Genomic DNA, 20538 nt, shown 5'->3' on the forward strand with positions numbered 1-20538 from the left:
TGTATGCCACGAAATTATGCGTTCCTAAGGTGAGGTATGACTGAATTTTTCGTATTTTGAGCCCAAAATTCGTTTTGTTATTCATACAAAAATAGCCCAATTCTTCCTCTTTCAGAAAACCACTCCAGTGTCTGAAACCCATAATTATTACTGATGTAAATAAGGTCTAGAACTCCTCCAGACTTCATTTTCTAAGATTGTTATAAAATCATGTGAATTATTTCATCAAAAGCGTCAGATTAATGACGACAAATAAATAAAAATATCAGTAAATCCTTACTTGCAGTAAATGTTCAGGAAAATTGAAAACAGTTGGCTGTGCATCACTTCTAAGGCGTACAGTTTGTCCTGTTCTATCAAAACATTCTTCCTCAAAGTGATCCGAACAGAGAACAGCTGTTTTAGAAGGCTCCCAATGTTCCCGCCTGATACTCCTAATCAATAATCTCAGAAGTTCGGGTCTCGAGAAAGGAAACCTACAAAAATGAATTGCCATTTTGCTTCCAGAATATGCGAAATACGATACGATAAACATAAAACACTACCCTAGGAAGGTTTTTATGTACAGTATAAAACTCACCGATGAAATGATTTCTCCTTCTGCTGATCGGTTCTGTTTGTACATCCATAAGCTGAACACTGCGGCATGTTAATACCCCGTAGGATGTTTCTTTATTCAGATTTCACATAAACACATAAACACTGAAATTGAATCTTTGTAATTCACAAGCATACTATAAGGCAACGAACCTAGATTCGTAAAATACACTACTATTTCCTTTGCAATAACACAGCAAAAAACACTCGTGGAACTACAATCAAAAGACCTGTCGTCACTGAACTAAGCATTAACAAATGAAGCGCGCTCCTCGTGGTCTATTGCACCGTGCGCTCGCTGCCATCTTACTACGCCAGTCATCTTCTACTCGGCTTACTGCTACCCAAGCTACCAGCCATCCATGTATAGAGATCAGTGGGTATAGTCCACCGGCTACGGGGTGTGTTGCAAGCTTGGCTGCGCCTGCGTATTGCTTCCTTCAGGCTACAGGCCAGAGCTCATTTCAGATGAGCACGGACTAAGTTTCCCGGGAGAAGAGAGCTAGGTGTTCAACAGATCTTGTCCTGATTTTCACCAAACACAAATTCATACCGTACTCAAAACAAAGAAAAGGCACCAGGATAATTGTACTGTACATAAATAATTCCGTACAGTTCCAAGCTACGTGCTGGAGCCCGGTAGCACGTATTGACCGGCCGCCACTGATTCGAACTGTTTCGTTCTTAAAACAAAATCATCAGATTCTATCAAATCACATTCAAATATTTAGAAAAGTATAAATATTTATGTTTATTTCTGTTTAAATAATTATGAGCTTGAAATCCGGAACTTATCTTAATGAAGTCCTATTTTCTCTCCACTCTAGCATAGAATGAGAGATGATGAGGAAAACGTTGCTCTGTCAATGGTGCGAGTCCAGCTGGCTAGCGAGTCCGTTGACCTTCCGTTACGCCACGCCCCTCGCCCTGGCTAGGTTAATGATACGCTGTATTTTTCTTTTAGGCATTTTATTTTTAGTGCTCCCCTTATTATTATTATTATTATTATTATTATTATTATTATTATTATTATTATTATTATTATTATTATTATTATTATTATTATTATTATTCGTTATGCCCAACTAAGGAGCGCGTGTGAACTTATTTAGCGCAACTTTTCTTCTTGTCTTCCCAAAATCTCTTTATCCTTTCGCTGTGCTTCTTGTAGCGTTCTTCCTTCCATCTCGTAGCTTGTCTTTAGGTTAATCAGCGAATTTGTGTTAGTACATGAGATTTCTGAATTTTTATCTGTCTTTCAAGATTTCTTCATTTATACCAATTTCCTGACGATCTTTGTTTATTTCTGTAAGCCAGTTGTGATTTTTTCGAGATACTGGGAGATTTATTATTTTCTTTGTTAGCCTATAGTTATCCATCCTGATCAGGTGACCTTGGAATTTTTATCTACTTTTTCTAATGGCGTGTGATGTTTTCTGTTACTTGATAGATTTCCTGTGATTTCCTTTTCATCCAAATACCATTTTCGCAATTATATCCTAGAATTTTCCTGAGAATTTTCCTCTCTTATTTTTCGATGTTTTTTATTTGTGATCTGCCACCAATTATCAGAGTTTCTGATGCATAAAGGGCTTCTGGTTTGAAAACTGTGTTGTAGTGTCGTAATTTTGCGTTTTGAGATATTGATTTTTTGTTGTATCTGCTCCAGACAATTTTGTATACTTTTTGTAATTCTTTCTTTGTTTGCTTGCCGATGTATCCCGTTTGGTTGTATAATTTCGCTTAGATTTTGAATTTATCTACTTGGGAGATTTTCCCATATCTAGCGATTAGAGGATGGTTATTAAATCCTGAGCTGCCTGCCGAGGCGGTAAAGGCGTGCTCGGTTCACCCGAAAGGACGTGGGTTCGATTCCCCGTTAGGAAGTCGAAAAATTTAAGAAACGAGATTTCCACTTCCGGAGGTACATATGGTCCTGAGGTTCACTCAGCCTACACCAAGAAAATGAGTACCAGGTTAATTCCTGGGGGGCAAAGGCGGCCGGGCGTAGAGCTCTACGCCAACAAATGCCGAGGTTACGGGTAGTGGAAGCCTTTACCTTCCACCCCTCCAAGGGCCATCATGGCCTGTACGGAGATGACTTTACGTTGTTAAATCCTGATTTTGTACCTTGCAGACTTGCAGGCTTGTTCTTGCCGCTATTTCATGAAGTTTTTCTACGGACTGGAGTGCTTCTTGTTTGTTGTTGGAGAGGATTCCCAAGTCATGTGCAAAGGCCGAGCCAATCAAGGTGAATTTTATTTTCGAGAAGTCTACCAATATTGATCCCTTCAGTTTCATTTTTCCATTCTCGAACCACTTTTTCCAGAACTAGACTGGATAGCAGTGGTGATAATTCATCGCCTTGTCTGACCCCTGTTGTAATTTCGAATGGCTCTGAAATTTCTCGTAAATAACTTATTTAACTTTCGCTGTTGTGCCTGTTAGAGTTTGCTTGATCAATTCCCATGTTTTTCTGTCGACTTGAAATTCCTCAAGAGTGTTGAATAGAATCTGTCGGTCTATTGAATCATAAGCTTTTTTGAAGTCAACAAAGGTAATTATTGTTTGTTTCGTTTAACGAATTATTTCTTCTTCTTCTTCTTCTGTTCTTCTTCTTCTTCTATTCTTCTTCTTCTTCATATTATTATTAATAATTATAATTATTAATTAAATAATAATAATAATAATAATCGTATGGCCTCAGCTACCGTGTGCAGACATTTCGATTTGACGCCATCTGGCTGTCTGCTCGTCAATTTCGACGTTCCGTTTTTACTCTAGGTCCGCTAGATGGCAGACAGAGTAAACCGGATCTCTCTTGGGCGTCTATGGCTGAGATTTAATTAATTTTGTCGGGTAAATACCAAATGTATCACCAGAGATCTTTTACATGCCGACATCGTACGACATGGAGTGTCGAATGGACTTTTTTCCGCCCTTCAAAAATCCGACTACCTCTGCCGGGTTTGAACCCACTATCTTGGGATCCGGAGGCCGACACTCTACCACGCATCCACAGAGGCAGCTATTATTAATTATTAATTAATTAATTAATTAATAATAATAATAATAATAATAATAATAATAATAATAATAATAATAATAATAATAATAATAATAATAATAATAATAATGGGAATGAGAAACTATTTTAAACAAACTTAGGACACCTGAGACAGCTAACATGCAGAATAGCAATGGGATACCAACTGCGGAGAGCATAAGAGAATACTGGTCAACTATATGGGATGCGTCCATACAACACAATGAAGAGGCACATTGGCTTAAAACTATCAAGAAGAAAGGTGAGAATATTGAAAGCATGACCCAAGCAGATTTCACATTAGAGGAGGTTGTAACAGCGATTAACAATTTACACAATTGGAAGACCCCAGGACTAGACCGCATACACAATTACTACTATAAGAAATTTACCAGTGTTCACAGATTACTCACCTACCACATACAAATTTTCATCAGTAAATCAGATGCCCTCCCACACTTTCTCACTATAGGAATCACGTACCTAAAATCTGAAAATAACAACACGGCAAATCCTGCTAACTACCGACCAATCACATGCTTACCAACTTTATACAAAATTATAACATCTCTTGTAGCAAATAGAATCCAGAATCATTGCAAGGTCAATGACATCATCGTTGAGGAACAAAAGGGCTGCAAACGGTTCACAAAAGGCTGTAAAGAACAATTAATAACTGATAGTATAATCAGGGAACAAGCATACCATAACAACCGAAATTTGCACACTTGTTTCATAGATTACAGAAAGGCATTCGACTCAGTGCTGCATTCCTGGCTTGTTGAGGTCCTTAGAGTATATAAAGTTGATCCTAAAATAGTGACATTTCTAGCAACTACCATGCAGACTTGGAAAACTACTATTAACCTCCACAACGGAGAAGAATGTGTGATAACTGACCTCATATCAATTAAAAGAGGCATTTTACAAGGGGATTCCCTCAGCCCGCTCTGGTTTTGTCTTGCTCTGAACCCACTATCAGACTGAGTTCAACAACATATGGATTCACTATCAAAAATAAGCAAAGAACAATCTACAAAATTTCACATCTACTGTATATGGATGATCCGAAACTGTATGCTGCATCACAAAGACAACTTGAACACCTTGTTTCAATTACCCACAATTTCTCCACAGACATTTGCATGAAATTTGGACTCGATAAATGTGCTACTCAGACAATCAGGAGGGGCTCTTTCTCGGCACAGGGCATCCACTCTGAAGCAACAGGTATCTCACCATTGACAACAAATGAAACATATCGATATCTTGGATATAACCAATCAGCCAGGATTCAACACAAGGACACAAAACAGACATTGAGACTGACATATATTGAACGAGTAAGACGAATCGTGCGTTCTAAGCTCACAGGAAAAAACATCGTTAAGGCCATCAACATGTTTGCTATACCTGTTCTCGCATACTCATTTGGAGTCATAAAGTGGACTACAACTGAGTTGAAGGATCTTCAAACGAAAGTGAATGTGTTACTGACAAAACACAACATGCATAATCCAAAATCAGCCTCAGAAAGACTCACTCTGCCTCGTTCTGATGGTGGTCGTGGACTAATAGACGTTGATAAATTACACAATGAACAAATTACATCACTAAAGTGCTACTTCAAACATAAATCAGAAGCCTCTGCCCTACATAGTGCAATGGTTGTAGCAGATAACGGTTTTACACCCCTCAATATACACACCCCGGCTTCACTTACAATGTAATTTTCCACAAATGAGGAAAAGATCGTTCTATGGAAAAAGAAACCTCTTCATGGGCGGTATCCAAATAAGTTAAATCAGCCATATATCGACAAACAAGCGTCGCATGAGTGGCTGACACATTCGGATATATACCCAGAAACAGAGTGCTTCATGTTCGCCATACAAGATCAAGTCATTGGCACAAGGAACTACAGAAAGCATATACTACATGATCCGTCTGTCTATTCAGATCTGTGCCGACGATGTAATACATCTCCAGAAACCATCCAGCATATAACCTCAGGTTGTCAATTAATGGCAAACACAGACTACAAGTACAGACATGACCAAATTGCAAAAATCATTCACCAGAAATCAGCCCGACAAAATAACCTAATCCATTGTACCACAGCATATAGGAAGTACAAACCCCAATCAGTCTTGGAAAGTGAAAATTACAAAATTGACTGGGATAGAAGTATCATCACTGATAAAACTATTACCTGCAATAGACGAGATATAACTTTTGTGGATAAAAACAAGAAAATCTGCTTCATAATTGACATAGCATGCCCTAATACTCACAACCTTCAATCAACACATACAGAGAAGATTTCCAAATACACAGAGCTGGCCACAGAGATAAAAACCATGTGGAAACTCAACAATGTTATCATAATTCCAGCAGTGATTGGATGTTATGGTATTATACCAAAGACACTACACAGGAGCATTGAAGCTCTTAATCTCCACCCTCTCACTTACAGAGAATTACAAAAAGCAGCAATCCTGGCCACTTGCTATATAGTAAGAAAGTTTATTGGCATGAACCATCCACCATACACAGAGGACTAGTGAAAATCGTCCACTAATAATTTTGGCCGTTTATATATAGTAAATATCTCATAAATATCTGTCAAGTCTGTATGTCAACAATGTTAAGTAACTTATATACCGATATGTATGAAGCATATGTGCGTATGTACTAAATAGTACTTCTTCCATGTACATTGTACCAAAGAAGCTCATAAACCCAATTATAAAATTGTGAATTGTATATAATAATAATAATAATAATAATAATAATAATAATAATAATAATAATAATAATAATAATAATAATAATAACAATAATAATAATATCTTTGTTTTGATTTGGCGTGAAAACTTAGTTTTGCTCGGTCTATATATGTGGCGTTGCAGTGTGTTACTTGACATTTGAGTTAACTCAAATTCAAATTCAAATTAAGCTACCATTTTCACATTATTGTTATATTATTACTAGCTGATGTGCCCGTGCTTCGCTACGGAAGTCTAAATTTTATACAGAATTCTAGGTTAGGTAGTGTAAACGTTGTGAGCAAGATTGTATTAGGTTGCATAGCTCTTAACGTTGCCCTAGAAGCACGACGGGCAAGTCACCAACGTCTTTTCTCATATCAAGACTGGGTTAGGGAATTTTCATTGTAATGGTAGGCCAGCTTGCCTACCGTCAGTCACAATCAGGTTGGGGAGTTTTCATTATAATGGCAGACACTCACTCTCCGCCTGCCTTTATAGATTCTCAGAAAGACTAATGGATAGTCCCAGAGCAAAAACTAAGCCCGTTTACTTATCGGCTTCCTGGGAGTACCCGATGAGTCGGAAAATCTCAATTCACTACACTGGCGGGGGAAATAACTATCTGACGTGCAGGCAATTTTTCCTCCAAGCTAGAGAAGAAACCACATCTTCGCTGCTAATTTGGAATAAAATTAATGTAGATTTAATGAAAGTGAAGAGGAAGAAGTCTTTCCTAATAAATGGCTCTTTTCAAGGTTGAATTTTGAGTTATTTATTGAATTCTGGTACTATAATTTGGAATAGGGCTAAAGTGTAATTCCAGAGCAGACTCCTACTACTACTAACTGAGCCTCTGACTTAAGTGCGCACACTGTTCATTCAAAACAACGCGTCAGAGTAGGTATCGAATAGCTGGCATACTATGATGAACCAGTGTGTTACGTACCAGCAGTATCAGAAAATGTATGAACCAGAGGATTGGCATGCTAAAGAAGAAAGTTATCTAACTCCTCAGCTATTTCCCGCCAATATTCAGTTAGGCTGTTATACTCGGTAGGCAGCAGTAATCCCATCTATCGGAGTTGAATGTCAACATAAGAGAAAAAGAACATTACAACAAACAACGGTCAGTGTAATGTTATTGTTGATCAATGTTACGCGCTTTCGATATTGTACGCCGTCACATTATTAATTGCCTTCTGGTTCTGAAATACCACTCTTATCATAGTTGGTACGGTAAAACTGAATAAAACATAAATGATCGGAAATTATATTCTCTATAACTTTTGTTATGTATTACTTTTCCATAGGACCAAGAACATAGGTATTTAAAAATTAAATTTTAGGTGCCTTCCCCTAAACTACCATTTCACCCAGGGTGAATAACATAGCTTAAACTGTAGTTTCTTATTCCCCGACTCTATATACCGATTTTCATTAAATTCTGTTTACCCATTTTGTCGGGGTTCGGCGTTGATATGGACTTAGCAACAAAAATCCAAATTCATGAATATCTCTGTTATCATAGCCGGTACGGTAAAAATGCATAAGACGTAAATGATGAGAAATTTAATTCTACATAAGTTTAGTTATGTAGTATTTATCGATATGACCACTAATAATATAAATATTTGAGAATTGAATTTTAGGCTTTCCCCTAAACTACCATTTCACTCAGCGTGAATAGAATAATTTATAGCCTAGATTGTAGCGGCTCACCCCCCGACTCTACATACCGATTTTTATTAAATTATCTTCAACCGTTTTCTCGTAATGCGTGTACATACATACAGACAGACAGACAGACAGACAGACAGACAGACAGACAGACAGACAGACAGACAGACAGACAGACAGACAGACAGACAGACAGACAGACAGACAGACAGACAGACATTACGGAAAAGTAAAAACTGCATTTTCTTGTTACCGTGGACATGATCAATACAGAAATACCATTATTTTCATATTCTGAGCAATGTACAGACAAAACTCTTTATATAGATTACATTTTAGGCCTTCCCCTAAACTACCATTTCACTCAGTGCGAATAACATTATTGATAGCCTAGATTATAGCGACCTATTCCCCGACATTGCATACCAATTTTCGTGAAGAAACGACCACGAATAAAATAAATATTTGACAATTAAATTTTAGGCCTTCCCCTAAACTACCAATTTCTCAGCGTGTATAGCCTATATTGTAGCGAATTATTTCCCATCTTTGTCTAGCGATTTTCATTAAGACACGACCACTAATCTATATATATAAAATAAGAGTTTTGTCTGTACATTGCTCAGAATTTGAAAAGAATGATATATTTGTATCAGTCATGTTCACAGTAACAAGAAAATGCATTTTTTACTTTTCCGTAATTTCTGTCTGTCTGTCTGTCTGTCTGTCTGTATGTATGTACACGCATCACGACAAAACGGCTGAAGAGAATTTAATGAAAATCGGAATGTAAAGTCGGGTGATGAACCGCTACAATCTAGGCTATACATTATTTTAATCACGCTGAGTGAAATGGTAGTTTAGGGGAAGGCGTGAAATTTAATTCTCAAATATTTATGTTATTAGTGGTCGTGTCTTAATGAAAATCAGCAGACAAACATGGGAAAATATAAGTCGCTACAATATAGGCTATACACGCTGAGAAAAATGGTAGTTTAGGGGAAGGCCTTAAATTAAATTGTCAAATATTTATTGTATTAGAGGTCGTATCTTCACGAAAATTGGTATGCAAAGTCGGAGAATAGGTCGCTATAATCTAGGCTATCAATAATGTTATTCACACTGAGTGAAATGGTAGTTTAGGGGAAGGCCTGAAATGTAATCTATATATATAAAATAAGAGTTTTGTCTGTACATTGCTCAGAATTTGAAAAGAATGATATATTTGTATCAGTCATGTTCACAGTAACAAGAAAATGCATTTTTTACTTTTCCGTAATTTCTGTCTGTCTGTCTGTCTGTCTGTCTGTCTGTCTGTCTGTCTGTCTGTCTGTATGTATGTATGTACACGCATCACGACAAAACGGCTGAAGAGAATTTAATGAAAATCGGAATGTAAAGTCGGGTGATGAACCGCTACAATCTAGGCTATACATTATTTTAATCACGCTGAGTGAAATGGTAGTTTAGGGGAAGGCGTGAAATTTAATTCTCAAATATTTATGTTATTAGTGGTCGTGTCTTAATGAAAATCAGCAGACAAACATGGGAAAATATAAGTCGCTACAATGTAGGCTATACACGCTGAGAAAAATGGTAGTTTAGGGGAAGGCCTTAAATTAAATTGTCAAATATGTATTGTATTAGAGGTCGTATCTTCACGAAAATTGGTATGCAAAGTCGGAGAATAGGTCGCTATAATCTAGGCTATCAATAATGTTATTCACACTGAGTGAAATGGTAGTTTAGGGGAAGGCCTGAAATGTAATCTATCTATATATATAAAATAAGAGTTTTGTCTGTACATTGCTCAGAATTTGAAAAGAATGATATATTTGTATCAGTCATGTTCACAGTAACAAGAAAATGCATTTTTTACTTTTCCGTAATTTCTGTCTGTCTGTCTGTCTGTCTGTCTGTATGTATGTATGTACACGCATCACGACAAAACGGCTGAAGAGAATTTAATGAAAATCGCAATGTAAAGTCGGGTGATGAACCGCTACAATCTAGGCTATACATTATTTTAATCACGCTGAGTGAAATGGTAGTTTAGGGGAAGGCGTGAAATTTAATTCTCAAATATTTATGTTATTAGTGGTCGTGTCTTAATGAAAATCGCTAGACAAAGATGGGAAATAATTCGCTACAATATAGGCTATACACGGTGAGAAAAATGATAGTTTAGGGAAGGCCTTAAATTAAATTGTCAAATATTTATTGTATTAGAGGTCGTATCTTCACGAAAATTGGTATGCAAAGTCGGAGAATAGGTCGCTATAATCTAGGCTATCAATAATGTTATTCACACTGAGTGAAATGGTAGTTTAGGGGAAGGCCTGAAATGTAATCTATATATATAAAAATAAGAGTTTTGTCTGTACATTGCTCAGAATTTGAAAAGAATGATATATTTGTATCGGTCATGTTCACAGTAACAAGAAATGCATTTTTTACTTTTCCGTAATTTCTGTCTGTCTGTCTGTCTGTCTGTCTGTCTGTCTGTCTGTCTGTCTGTCTGTCTGTCTGTCTGTATTTACACGCATCACGAGAAAACGGCTGAAGAGAATTTAATGAAAATCGGAATGTAAAGTCGGGTGATGAACCGCTACTATCTAAGCTATAAATTATTTTAATCGCGCTGAGCGAAATGGTAGTTTAGGGAAGGCCTGAAATTTAATTCTCAAATATTTATGTTATTAGTGGTCGTGTCTTACTGAAAATCGGTAGACAAAAATGGGAAATAAGTCGCCACAATATAGGCTATACACGCTGAGAATAATGGTAGCTTAGGGAAAGGCCTTAAAATTAATTGTCAAATATTTATTGTATTAGTGGTCGTATCTTCACGAAAATTGGTATGCAAAGTCGGGAAATAGGTCGCTATAATCTAGGCTATCAATAATGTTATTCACACTGAGTAAAATGGCAGTTTAGAGGAAGGCCTGAAATGTAATCTATATACAGAGTGAAGCGAAATTCGCGCACTCGGGCGTCACAGTGCGACTCCCCACATGCCAGCAATAAAAAAATGCATTTCACAAAAGTGCGTCCTGCGAGTATATCAGGCAGAAAAAGGACGTTGAATAGTGGCAATCTGGCAACACTGTAACCACATGTACGGTAAGTACCTCTGTCAGCATCGTATACCCGTGCTGTACAGTGGGTGCAGTGGATATAGTTTAGGGTTGGCATGCAGGAGGTGGAGGGTTCGATCCTTGGTTGCAGCGCATTTTTTATTTACTAATTCCCATCGGACATTACATACTGTTATACATTACGACACCGTACCTTAGGTCTCATGTATCCTACATTTACAACATTTTATAACGCTGAACACAACAAATACATTGCTAGGCCTACTGGTAACGTAAGCCCTAACGAAATATAATGGACTTGAACGAGGCAAGAATAATAGTTGCTACTAATCTATGAGATCATTGAGGAGGGTAGAAAGAAAACAGGTTTCGCATTTAGTATATGAAGTGGTGCGAATAAATTCACGCCCACGACGTGGAAAGGACGTCTTTCAAAGCTGGCCAAGGAAAACAATTGTTCGTCCATTTGTAGGATCGTAGTATGTAAGTGCAAATGGTTTCTAGAGGACCCGCTGCAATGGCTGTTGACAATTAAGTTGCCACATACCATACAACCTGGACTACATTTATGGAATAAAAAAAACACGCTTCAACCCAGGATCGACCCCTCAACCTCCTGAATGCTAACCCAAAACTGTATCCACTGCACCAACTGTACAGCACAAACAGTACGTGCTGACAGAGGTAGTTACCCTACATGTGGTTACAGTGTTGCCAGATTGCCACTCTTCAACGCCCTTTTTCTGCCGGATATACTCGAAGGACGAACTTTTGTGAAATACATTTTTTTTTTTTGCTGGCATGTGAGCAGTCGCGCTGCGACGCCCGAGTGCGCGAATTTCGCTTCACCCTAAATATAAAATAAGAGTTTTGTCTGTACATTGCTTATAATTTGAAAAGAATGGTATTTCTGTATCGGTCATGTTCACAGTAACAAGAAAATGCATTTTTTAATTTTCCGTAATTTCTGTCTGTCTGTCTGTCCGTCTGTATGTATGTATGTACACGCATCAAGAGAAAACGGCTGAAGAGAATTTAATGAAAATCGTCATGTAATGTCGGGTGATGAACCACTACAATCTAGGCTAAAAATTATTTTATTCACGCTGAGTGAAATGGTAGTTTAGGGGAAGGCCTGAAATGTAATTCTGAAATAAGTTATTTATGTCATTAGTGTTCGTATCGATAAATCTATATATATATATCAATCTCACAGCTGCGCGCCCCTAAACACACGGCCAACTCGCCTGGTCGTACCGACTGAAACAGCCTGCCTGTATGTTGGCGGGAGGTAGCTGGGGAGTAAGATAACGTTCTTCTTTAGCATGCTATTCCTCTGGTTCATACATTTTCTGATATATCTGGTTCGTAACACACTGGTTCATCATAGTATTTGAGCTATTCAATACCTACTCTGAGGCACTGATTGGAATGAGTAGTGTGCATGTTTAACGGAATAATGACAGAGGAGTGTTCACGGCAGTCTGCGAGCTGTTTATTCCAGCTCTGGAACTTTGGACTCTTAGATCGGCACGGTAGTACTGTTCGTTGAAAGTGTGCGGTGTTTCATTTGATCGAGTATTTTATATGATAACATTGCTTTCAATCGCTACATTCCTACTGACGTTTTTGTAATGACCTATGTTGGATTAAGTTAGAAAAACCACCAAGTCAGTCTTTCTGAGAATCCCGTAGCGAAGCACGGGTACATCAACTAGTAACATAAATATTTGAGAATTAAATTTCAGGCCTTCCCTTAAACTACCATTTCACTCAGGGTGATTAAAATAATTTATAGCCTAGATTGTAGCGGTTCATCACTCGACTTTACATTCCGATTTTCATTAAATTCTCTTCAGCCGTTTTCTCGTGATGCGTGTACATACAGACAGACAGACAGACAGACAGACAGACAGACAGACAGACAGACAGACAGACAGACAGACAGACAGACAGACAGACAGACAGACAGAAATTACGGAAAAGTAAAAAATGCATTTTCTTGTTACTGTGGACATGACCGATACAGAAATACCATTATTTTCTAATTCTGAGCAATGTACAGACAAAACTCTTATTTTATATATATATAGATTGTAGTTTCCATTGCTTTTGAAAACTATTTAGGGGTTGACTAAAGAGCTTTTAATGGGCTGGCTAGTTTTCTTTAACTTTTCTTTATGTAATTAATGCAACAACAACAGCAGCAATAATAATAATAATAATAATAATAATAATAATAATAATAATAATAATAATAATAATAATAAACCGAGCTCGATAGCTGCAGTATTCGGGAAATAATGGGTTCGAACCCCACTGTTGGTAGCCTTGAAGATGGTTTTTCGTGGTTTCCCATTTTCACACCAGGCAAATGCTGGGGCTGTACCTTCAATCAATCAATCAGTACTGATCTGCATTTAGGGCAGTCGCCCAGGTGGCAGATTCCCTATTTGTTGTTTTCCTAGCCTTTTCCTAAATGATTTCAAAGAAATTGGAAATTTATTGAACATCCCTCTTGGTAAGTTATTCCAATCCCTACTCCCCTTCCTATAAATGAATATTTGCCCCAGTTTGTCCTCTTGAATTCCAACTTTATCTTCATATTGTAATCTTTCCTACTTTTATAAACGCCATTCAAACTTATTCGTCTACTAATGTCATTCCACGCCATCTCTCCGCTGACAGCCCGGAACATACCACTTAGTCGAGCAGCTCTTCTTCTTTCTCTCAATTCTTCCCAACCCAAACATTGCAACATTTTTGTAACGCCACTCTTTTGTCGGAAATCGCCCAGAACAAATCGAGCTGCTTTTCTTTGGATTTTTTCCAGTACTTGAATCAGGTAATCCTGGTGAGGGTCCCATACACTGGAACCATACTCTAGTTGGGGTCTTACCAGAGACTTATATGCCGTCTCCTTTACATCCTAACCTTACTGGAGGGTGATTGGGGATTTAAATGAGACTATGGAGTGGGTATGTGGGAAACTGGGAGTGAAATTTCTAGATCCAAATGGGTGGGTAGGAGATAAGGATCTGCGCTCAGATGGCCTTCATTTAAACCGCAGTGGTACGTATAAGTTAGGAAATTTGTTTGGAAGGGTAATAGGGAGGTACATTCAGGGAAACGGGATGGCCTAGGAAGCGGTGATAAGAGAACAGGGAACTGGAAATCAAGTAGGGATGACATAAAATTGTTAGTGTTGAACTGTAGAAGTATTGTAAGGAAAGGAATAGAATTAAGTAATTTAATAGATATATATTCACCAGATATTGTAATAGGTGTTGAATCATGGCTGAGAAATGATATAATGGATGCAGAAATTTTCCCACGGCACTGGAGTGTGTATCGTAGAGATAGGATAGGAAGGGTGGGAGGCGGAGTGTTCATTCTGGTGAAAGAAGAATTTGTAAGCTACGAAAAAGTTAAAGATGAGACACATGAAATTCTAGGTGTAAGGCTCATTTCTAAAGATAATAGGCAACTTGATATATTTGGAGTGTACAGATCGGGAAAGGGTAGCACTGACGCGGATTCAGAATTATTTGATAGGATAGTCAGCTACGTGGGAAACGACATGGAAAGAAATGTGATTGTAGCGGGAGATCTGAATTTGCCAGATGTCAATTGGGAAGGAAATGTGAAATGCGAATGACAGAAAGCATGACCAACAAATGGCAAATAAGTTATTATGGGAAGGACAGCTGATTCAGAAAGTGATGGAACCAACCAGAGGGAAAAATATCCTGGATGTCGTGCTGATAAAACCAGATGAGCTCTATAGGGAAACTGAAGTAATAGATGGTATTAGTGATCATGAAGCTGTTTTTGTGGTAGTTAAAAATAAATGTGATAGAAAGGAAGGTCTTAAAAGTAGGACTGTTAGGCAGTACCACATGGCTGATAAAACAGGCATGAGGCAGTTTCTAAAAAGTAGCTATGATCGGTGGAAAACGGTAAATATAAATGTAAACAGACTCTGGGATGGGTTTAAAGAAATTGTTGAGGAATGCGAAAACAGGTTTGTACCATTAAGGGTGGTAAGGAATCGTAAAGACCCACCTTATTATAATAGAGAAGTAAAGAGACTAAGAAGGAGGTGCAGACTGGAAAGAAATAGAGTTAGAAATGGCTGTGGAAGTAAGGAGAAATTGAAGGAACTTACTAGAAAATTGAATCAAGCAAATAAGGCAGCTAAGGATAATATGATGGCAAGCATAATTGGCAGTCATACGAATTTTAGTGAAAAATGGAAGGGTATGTATAGGTATTTTAAGGCAGAAACAGGTTCCAAGAAGGACATTCCAGGAATAATTAATGAACAAGGGGAGTGTGTATGTGAGGATCTTCAAAAGGCAGAAGTATTCAGTCAGCAGTATGTAAAGATTGTTGGTTACAAGGATAATGTCGAGATAGAGGAGGAGACTAAGGCCAAAGAAGAAATAAAATTTACATATGATAACAATGACATTTACAATAAGATACAAAAGTTAAAAACTAGAAAAGCGACTGGAATTGATCAGATTTCTGGGGATATACTAAAGACAATGGGTTGGGATATAGTACCATATCTGAAGTACTTATTTGATTATTGTTTGGTCGGAGGAGCTATACCAGATGAATGGAGAGTTGCTATAGTTGCCCCTGTGTATAAAGGAAAGGGTGATAGACATAAAGCTGAAAATTATAGGCCAGTAAGTTTGACATGCATTGTATGTAAGCTTTGGGAAGGCATTCTTTATGATTATATTAGACATGTTTGTGAAATTAATAACTGGTTCGATAGAAGGCAATTCGGTTTTAGGAAAGGTTATTCCACTGAAGCTCAACTTGTAGGATTCCAGCAAGATATAGCAGATATCTTGGATTCAGGAGGTCAAATGGACTGTATCGCGATTGACCTGTCTAAAGCATTTGATAGGGTGGATCATGGGAGACTACTGGCAAAAATGAGTGCAATTGGACTAGACAAAAGAGTGACTGAATGGGTTGCTATATTTCTAGAAAATAGATCTCAGAGAATTAGAGTAGGTGAAGCTTTATCTGACCCTGTAATAATTAAGAGGGGAATTCCTCAAGGCAGTATTATCGGACCTTTATGTTTTCTTATATATATATAAATGATATGAGTAAAGGAGTGAAATCGGAGGTAAGGCTTTTTGCGGATGATGTTATTCTCTATAGAGTGATAAATAAGTTACAAGATTGTGAGCAACTGCAACGTGACCTCGAAAATGTTGTGAGATGGACAGCAGGCAATGGTATGTTGATAAACGGGGTTAAAAGTCAGGTTGTGAGTTTTACAAGTAGGAAAAGTCCTCTCAGTTTTAATTACTGCGTTGATAGGGTGAAAGTTCCTTTTGGGGATCATTGTAAGTATCTAGGTGTTAATATAAGGAAAGATCTTCATTGGGGTAATCACATAAATGGGATTGTAAATAAAGGGTACAGATCTCTGCACATGGTTATGAGGGTGTTTAGGGGTTGTAGTAAGGCCATGGCCGCTTCCTTCCCAGTCCTAACCCTTTCCTGTCCCATCGTCACCATAAGAACTATCTGTGTCGGTGCAACGTAAAGCCAATAGCAAATAATAATAATAATAATAATAATAATAATAATAATAATAATAATAATAATAATAATAATAATAATAATAATAATACGAGGAGAGCACTAATAATAAAACCTCTAAAAGTAAAATATAGCGTGGATTGACCCAGTCATGGAAGGGGCGTGGCGTAGCAGAAAGTCAATGTATTCACTAGCCAGCTGGACCCACGCTAATGTCAGAGCGAGGGATTTTTCATCACCTCGCATTCTGTGCTAGAGTGGAGATAAAACAGGACTTCATAAGTACCAGATTTCAGGTTCAAAGTTCAGAAACAAACAAATATATTTTTTCTAAATATTTGAGTGTGATTCAATAGAATCTGATGGTGTTTTAAGAAAGGAACAGGTCATCCTATTTGAATTAAGTTGTTCCTTTTTCAACTATAATACTGTTAACATATGTTTTCTTTTTACAGGTAGTTTATAAATGTAGTACTTAAAGTTAGTCTCGGCAGAGTGAAGAGCCTATAACAGTTATAAATGTAAATTATAGTGTTGTTAATTTCTAATAATTATAAAAACCAAAGAATTATAATTTTCCTTTTGCAAAAAATTATTATGCTCATAACTATTAATCTTTTAGTTTGTTTAGAATATTCTCACGTTTTAACTAATCAGGATGTGACACATACAGTATGTTTTGGAAGTTCAAATAGTCTTTCGCGTGTAACAGGCGTTGATATCTTTCGTTATCGTGATTTTTTCATGAGATAGACTCAAATCCATTGTATACATCCACGTACTTAGAATTTTTTATAGCGGCAATGATATCGACACTTGACTTCTCACCAAGACAGCTACGGTTCAATTTGCGGTTAATGCCTGTGGCATTTTTAATTCAAAAGTCGTTCGGATTCCACATAAGACTGAAGATCCTGGTGGTAAGATGACGATATCAATCAGCGTGAACTGCAGGGGAAAGTAACATAAGTCATTGCCGATGATTACTGGCAAAAGTTTAGTTATATCTCTTTTCACTATTAAAAACCACAAACAAATTACTTATATCATTATTTCCCATGAATATTTACTATGATTACATTAACCTTGATTTATACTGTATGATTATTCTCACAGCAAGATATGACCTAAACCAATTGAAATAGAAAATAATCTGGATTTGGCCAAATATGAACTTCTCTGGCACTCACGCCGTAGAAATACAAGCTGGCTTTTCTGCTTCCTGTTTCCTGCTACAATATAACTCAGTTGTCGAGGTGAGAGCAATCAGCCAGTCGATCATACATTTTCGATGTAACCCACGACTTGGCACACTTAAAGGGCGAGAGAAAACGTAATTGATCAGAGTATTCAGCATCAAGTAGCTGGCAGAGTTCCCATTAAGTAGGAACTCTCCGAATCAAATAATATATTTTTTGCCATTTGAGTAGGTACGAGCAGGCCAGCTCCTAGGCTGAATGGTCAGCGTAGTGGCCTTTGGTTCAGAGGACAGCGGATTCGATTCCGACCAGGTCAGAGATTTTAGTCACGTCTGATTAAATCATCTAGCTCGGTAAACGGGTGTTATTCTTCGTCATAATACAGATCTTCGTGTACATACCGCACATCACTCTACCCACCTCCACAGAAACACCGGATAATGAATACATCCCTCTACATGGGGTTGGCGTTAGGAAGGGCACCTGGTCGTAAAACTGGATTTAATCCATATGTAGTGCCGATCACAAGTAACTGGGAAGAGATCGAAAAAGAGTAGGGTGAGAATAATCAGTACAAGATTCGTGTCTAACATTTTAGAGTAGAAATGTGTAACATGTCCGTGATACCCCGTGTAATAGAGTTCCTTTAGTAGAATAGCACCCTTGAGTGGTCTGCGGAACCCCGTTCAAAGAATTTTTAATGCTAAATCACTGGGCTTGTAACGCACATTTAAGATCACATGTCAAATGCCGGCTGGGGACGAGATTGGAGTCTTATCTTTATATGCATAGTGACTCCCCCATTTCAGTCCTTCTTGTCATGGTTTTGCATGGTGGTGGTGTGTATTGCTTTGGAGTGGAAGTATGGTGGTGGTGATTTTTGTTTTGAGAGGAAGTACAATAGGTAATCATGCCCTTTTAACACTAATCAGAAGTGAATGTGGAAGAGGTCCAACACATCGTTAAAAGAAAGGGAGGACTATGGAGGGTGTGAAAATCACTGTCATGCGCTCCAAAGTTTAAAGCACCTAGAGAATACCCAGTTTCACTCGCATTTTACAATAGGCAGGTAGTTGAGCCGAGAATTAACTAAATTATCACAGCCTGGAAGATGAGAGAGGAGCAGTTCCCATCTCTCGAAGAATAAGAGTATCGGACAAAGGGAATTTAAGAGAATCCCCCTCGCAAACCTAATGCCGTCGGCTGTATGGAGTCTGAAAGGCCCGAAATGAGTGAGTGAAAGCAATGTCAGACTCAATTGCTCTCAGTTAGGTTACATACAAGTGGAGAGTATTGGGTAATTGAAGAAAATTTGTTAACAAATTGACACAATTATCTTAGTGACAAAGCCTAATAATACGTGTCTTGGTTTATCTTCAGGTTGGTTGGGGACCCGAGGTCGTGCATGCTCCAAGCCGCTAGACGCGTTGCAGAACGTGAGCGTTGCTGAGCGGCGTAGTTGCCGGACGCTGTGCCGCGCATGCGGTCTGCGAGTTCGTCGAAAGCGTCGGGTGCTGGAGTGGCACTGCAACTGCACCTTCCACTGGTGCTGCGAGGTCACGTGCCAGACGTGCCACAAAACTGTCGATGAGCACTTCTGTGAATAAAGAACTCAGCGTTGTTGTTAATCCAGAACCTCGTACTTCAGAAATCTCAATTTTTAGGAAGGACAAGAATATTGATAGAACGTAACTTCTCGATAAGAATCAGAAATGAATTAATAAACGCAGTATCAATGCACATAAAAAACTTCATTGGGGTGCAAAGAATTAAAACATGACAATAATGTAATAGAAAATGGATACACGAGGTATGGAAATTAATTTATTTTAAGGTCATTTAGAAATACGAGGTTTTATGTTAACGTATTAAAGATTTGTACATCCAAGTAATGTATTTACGAGGTTTTGTATTAACAGATATGCGCATTACAATATACTGTACGTGTTTTTGTTCGTTTTTGTTTTGCCATTAACACGAAAATCTATATTTATTGCATCGTGATGTTTCATGGACGTCTGATCAATATTCTTCATTCAGTAAACTGAAAACCTTGATATCGATGGTCGTTGAGTTACAAAAGACCACGCTGTTCGCTATAGTCACAATTTGTTTGTTATAAATGCACCTACCACACCGCATTCTTGTTTTCGTTACCGGATTCGAAGTTTATGACGACCTTAGGCTCTATAAATTAAAGTATGGCTTACTTTTTCTGTAAATTTTGAGCAACTTCGTTTTAATTCGTTTTTCAAGGAAGTTCTCATTATATATTCATTCCATTTGTATGAATTTAAGTAGCGGAAACATATTACGCCAATATTTCATATTTTTCCACAAGGAGTAATTGTATAAGAGCTAAGACGAACGCTATGTTATCACGCCTCGAATCACTTTGCTGGGTGTAGAAATGAAGAAACTGGAGAATAATTTAACAATGACGAACAGCCTGATTAAATATTCCTTGTCCTAAGTCCTTGATAAAGTAACACTCGTTTCCATTTTACCGAGCTGATTTACCCTGGTCATCAGCCCACTTGGATTAATTACCTTGTAACCAGCACTTATTTATGGAA

The 20538-nt window shown here is 37.8% G+C and overlaps 1 protein-coding gene across 1 annotated transcript in view; it reads left to right on the forward strand.

The window, feature by feature from the left end:
- The window catches only part of LOC136861775 (protein Wnt-8b-like), an 88031-nt gene extending 68367 nt beyond the window's left edge, over positions 1–19664 (forward strand). The window contains exon 8 of the mRNA XM_067138844.2: positions 19343–19664. Within this exon, the coding sequence (XP_066994945.2) occupies positions 19343–19569 (227 nt within the window). The 3' untranslated portion in view covers positions 19570–19664. The remainder of the gene's footprint in view (positions 1–19342) is intronic.
- The last annotated feature ends 874 nt before the right edge of the window (positions 19665–20538 follow it).

Source organism: Anabrus simplex, chromosome 1 (assembly GCF_040414725.1).
Source record: "Anabrus simplex isolate iqAnaSimp1 chromosome 1, ASM4041472v1, whole genome shotgun sequence".
Classification (NCBI taxonomy): domain Eukaryota; kingdom Metazoa; phylum Arthropoda; class Insecta; order Orthoptera; family Tettigoniidae; genus Anabrus; species Anabrus simplex.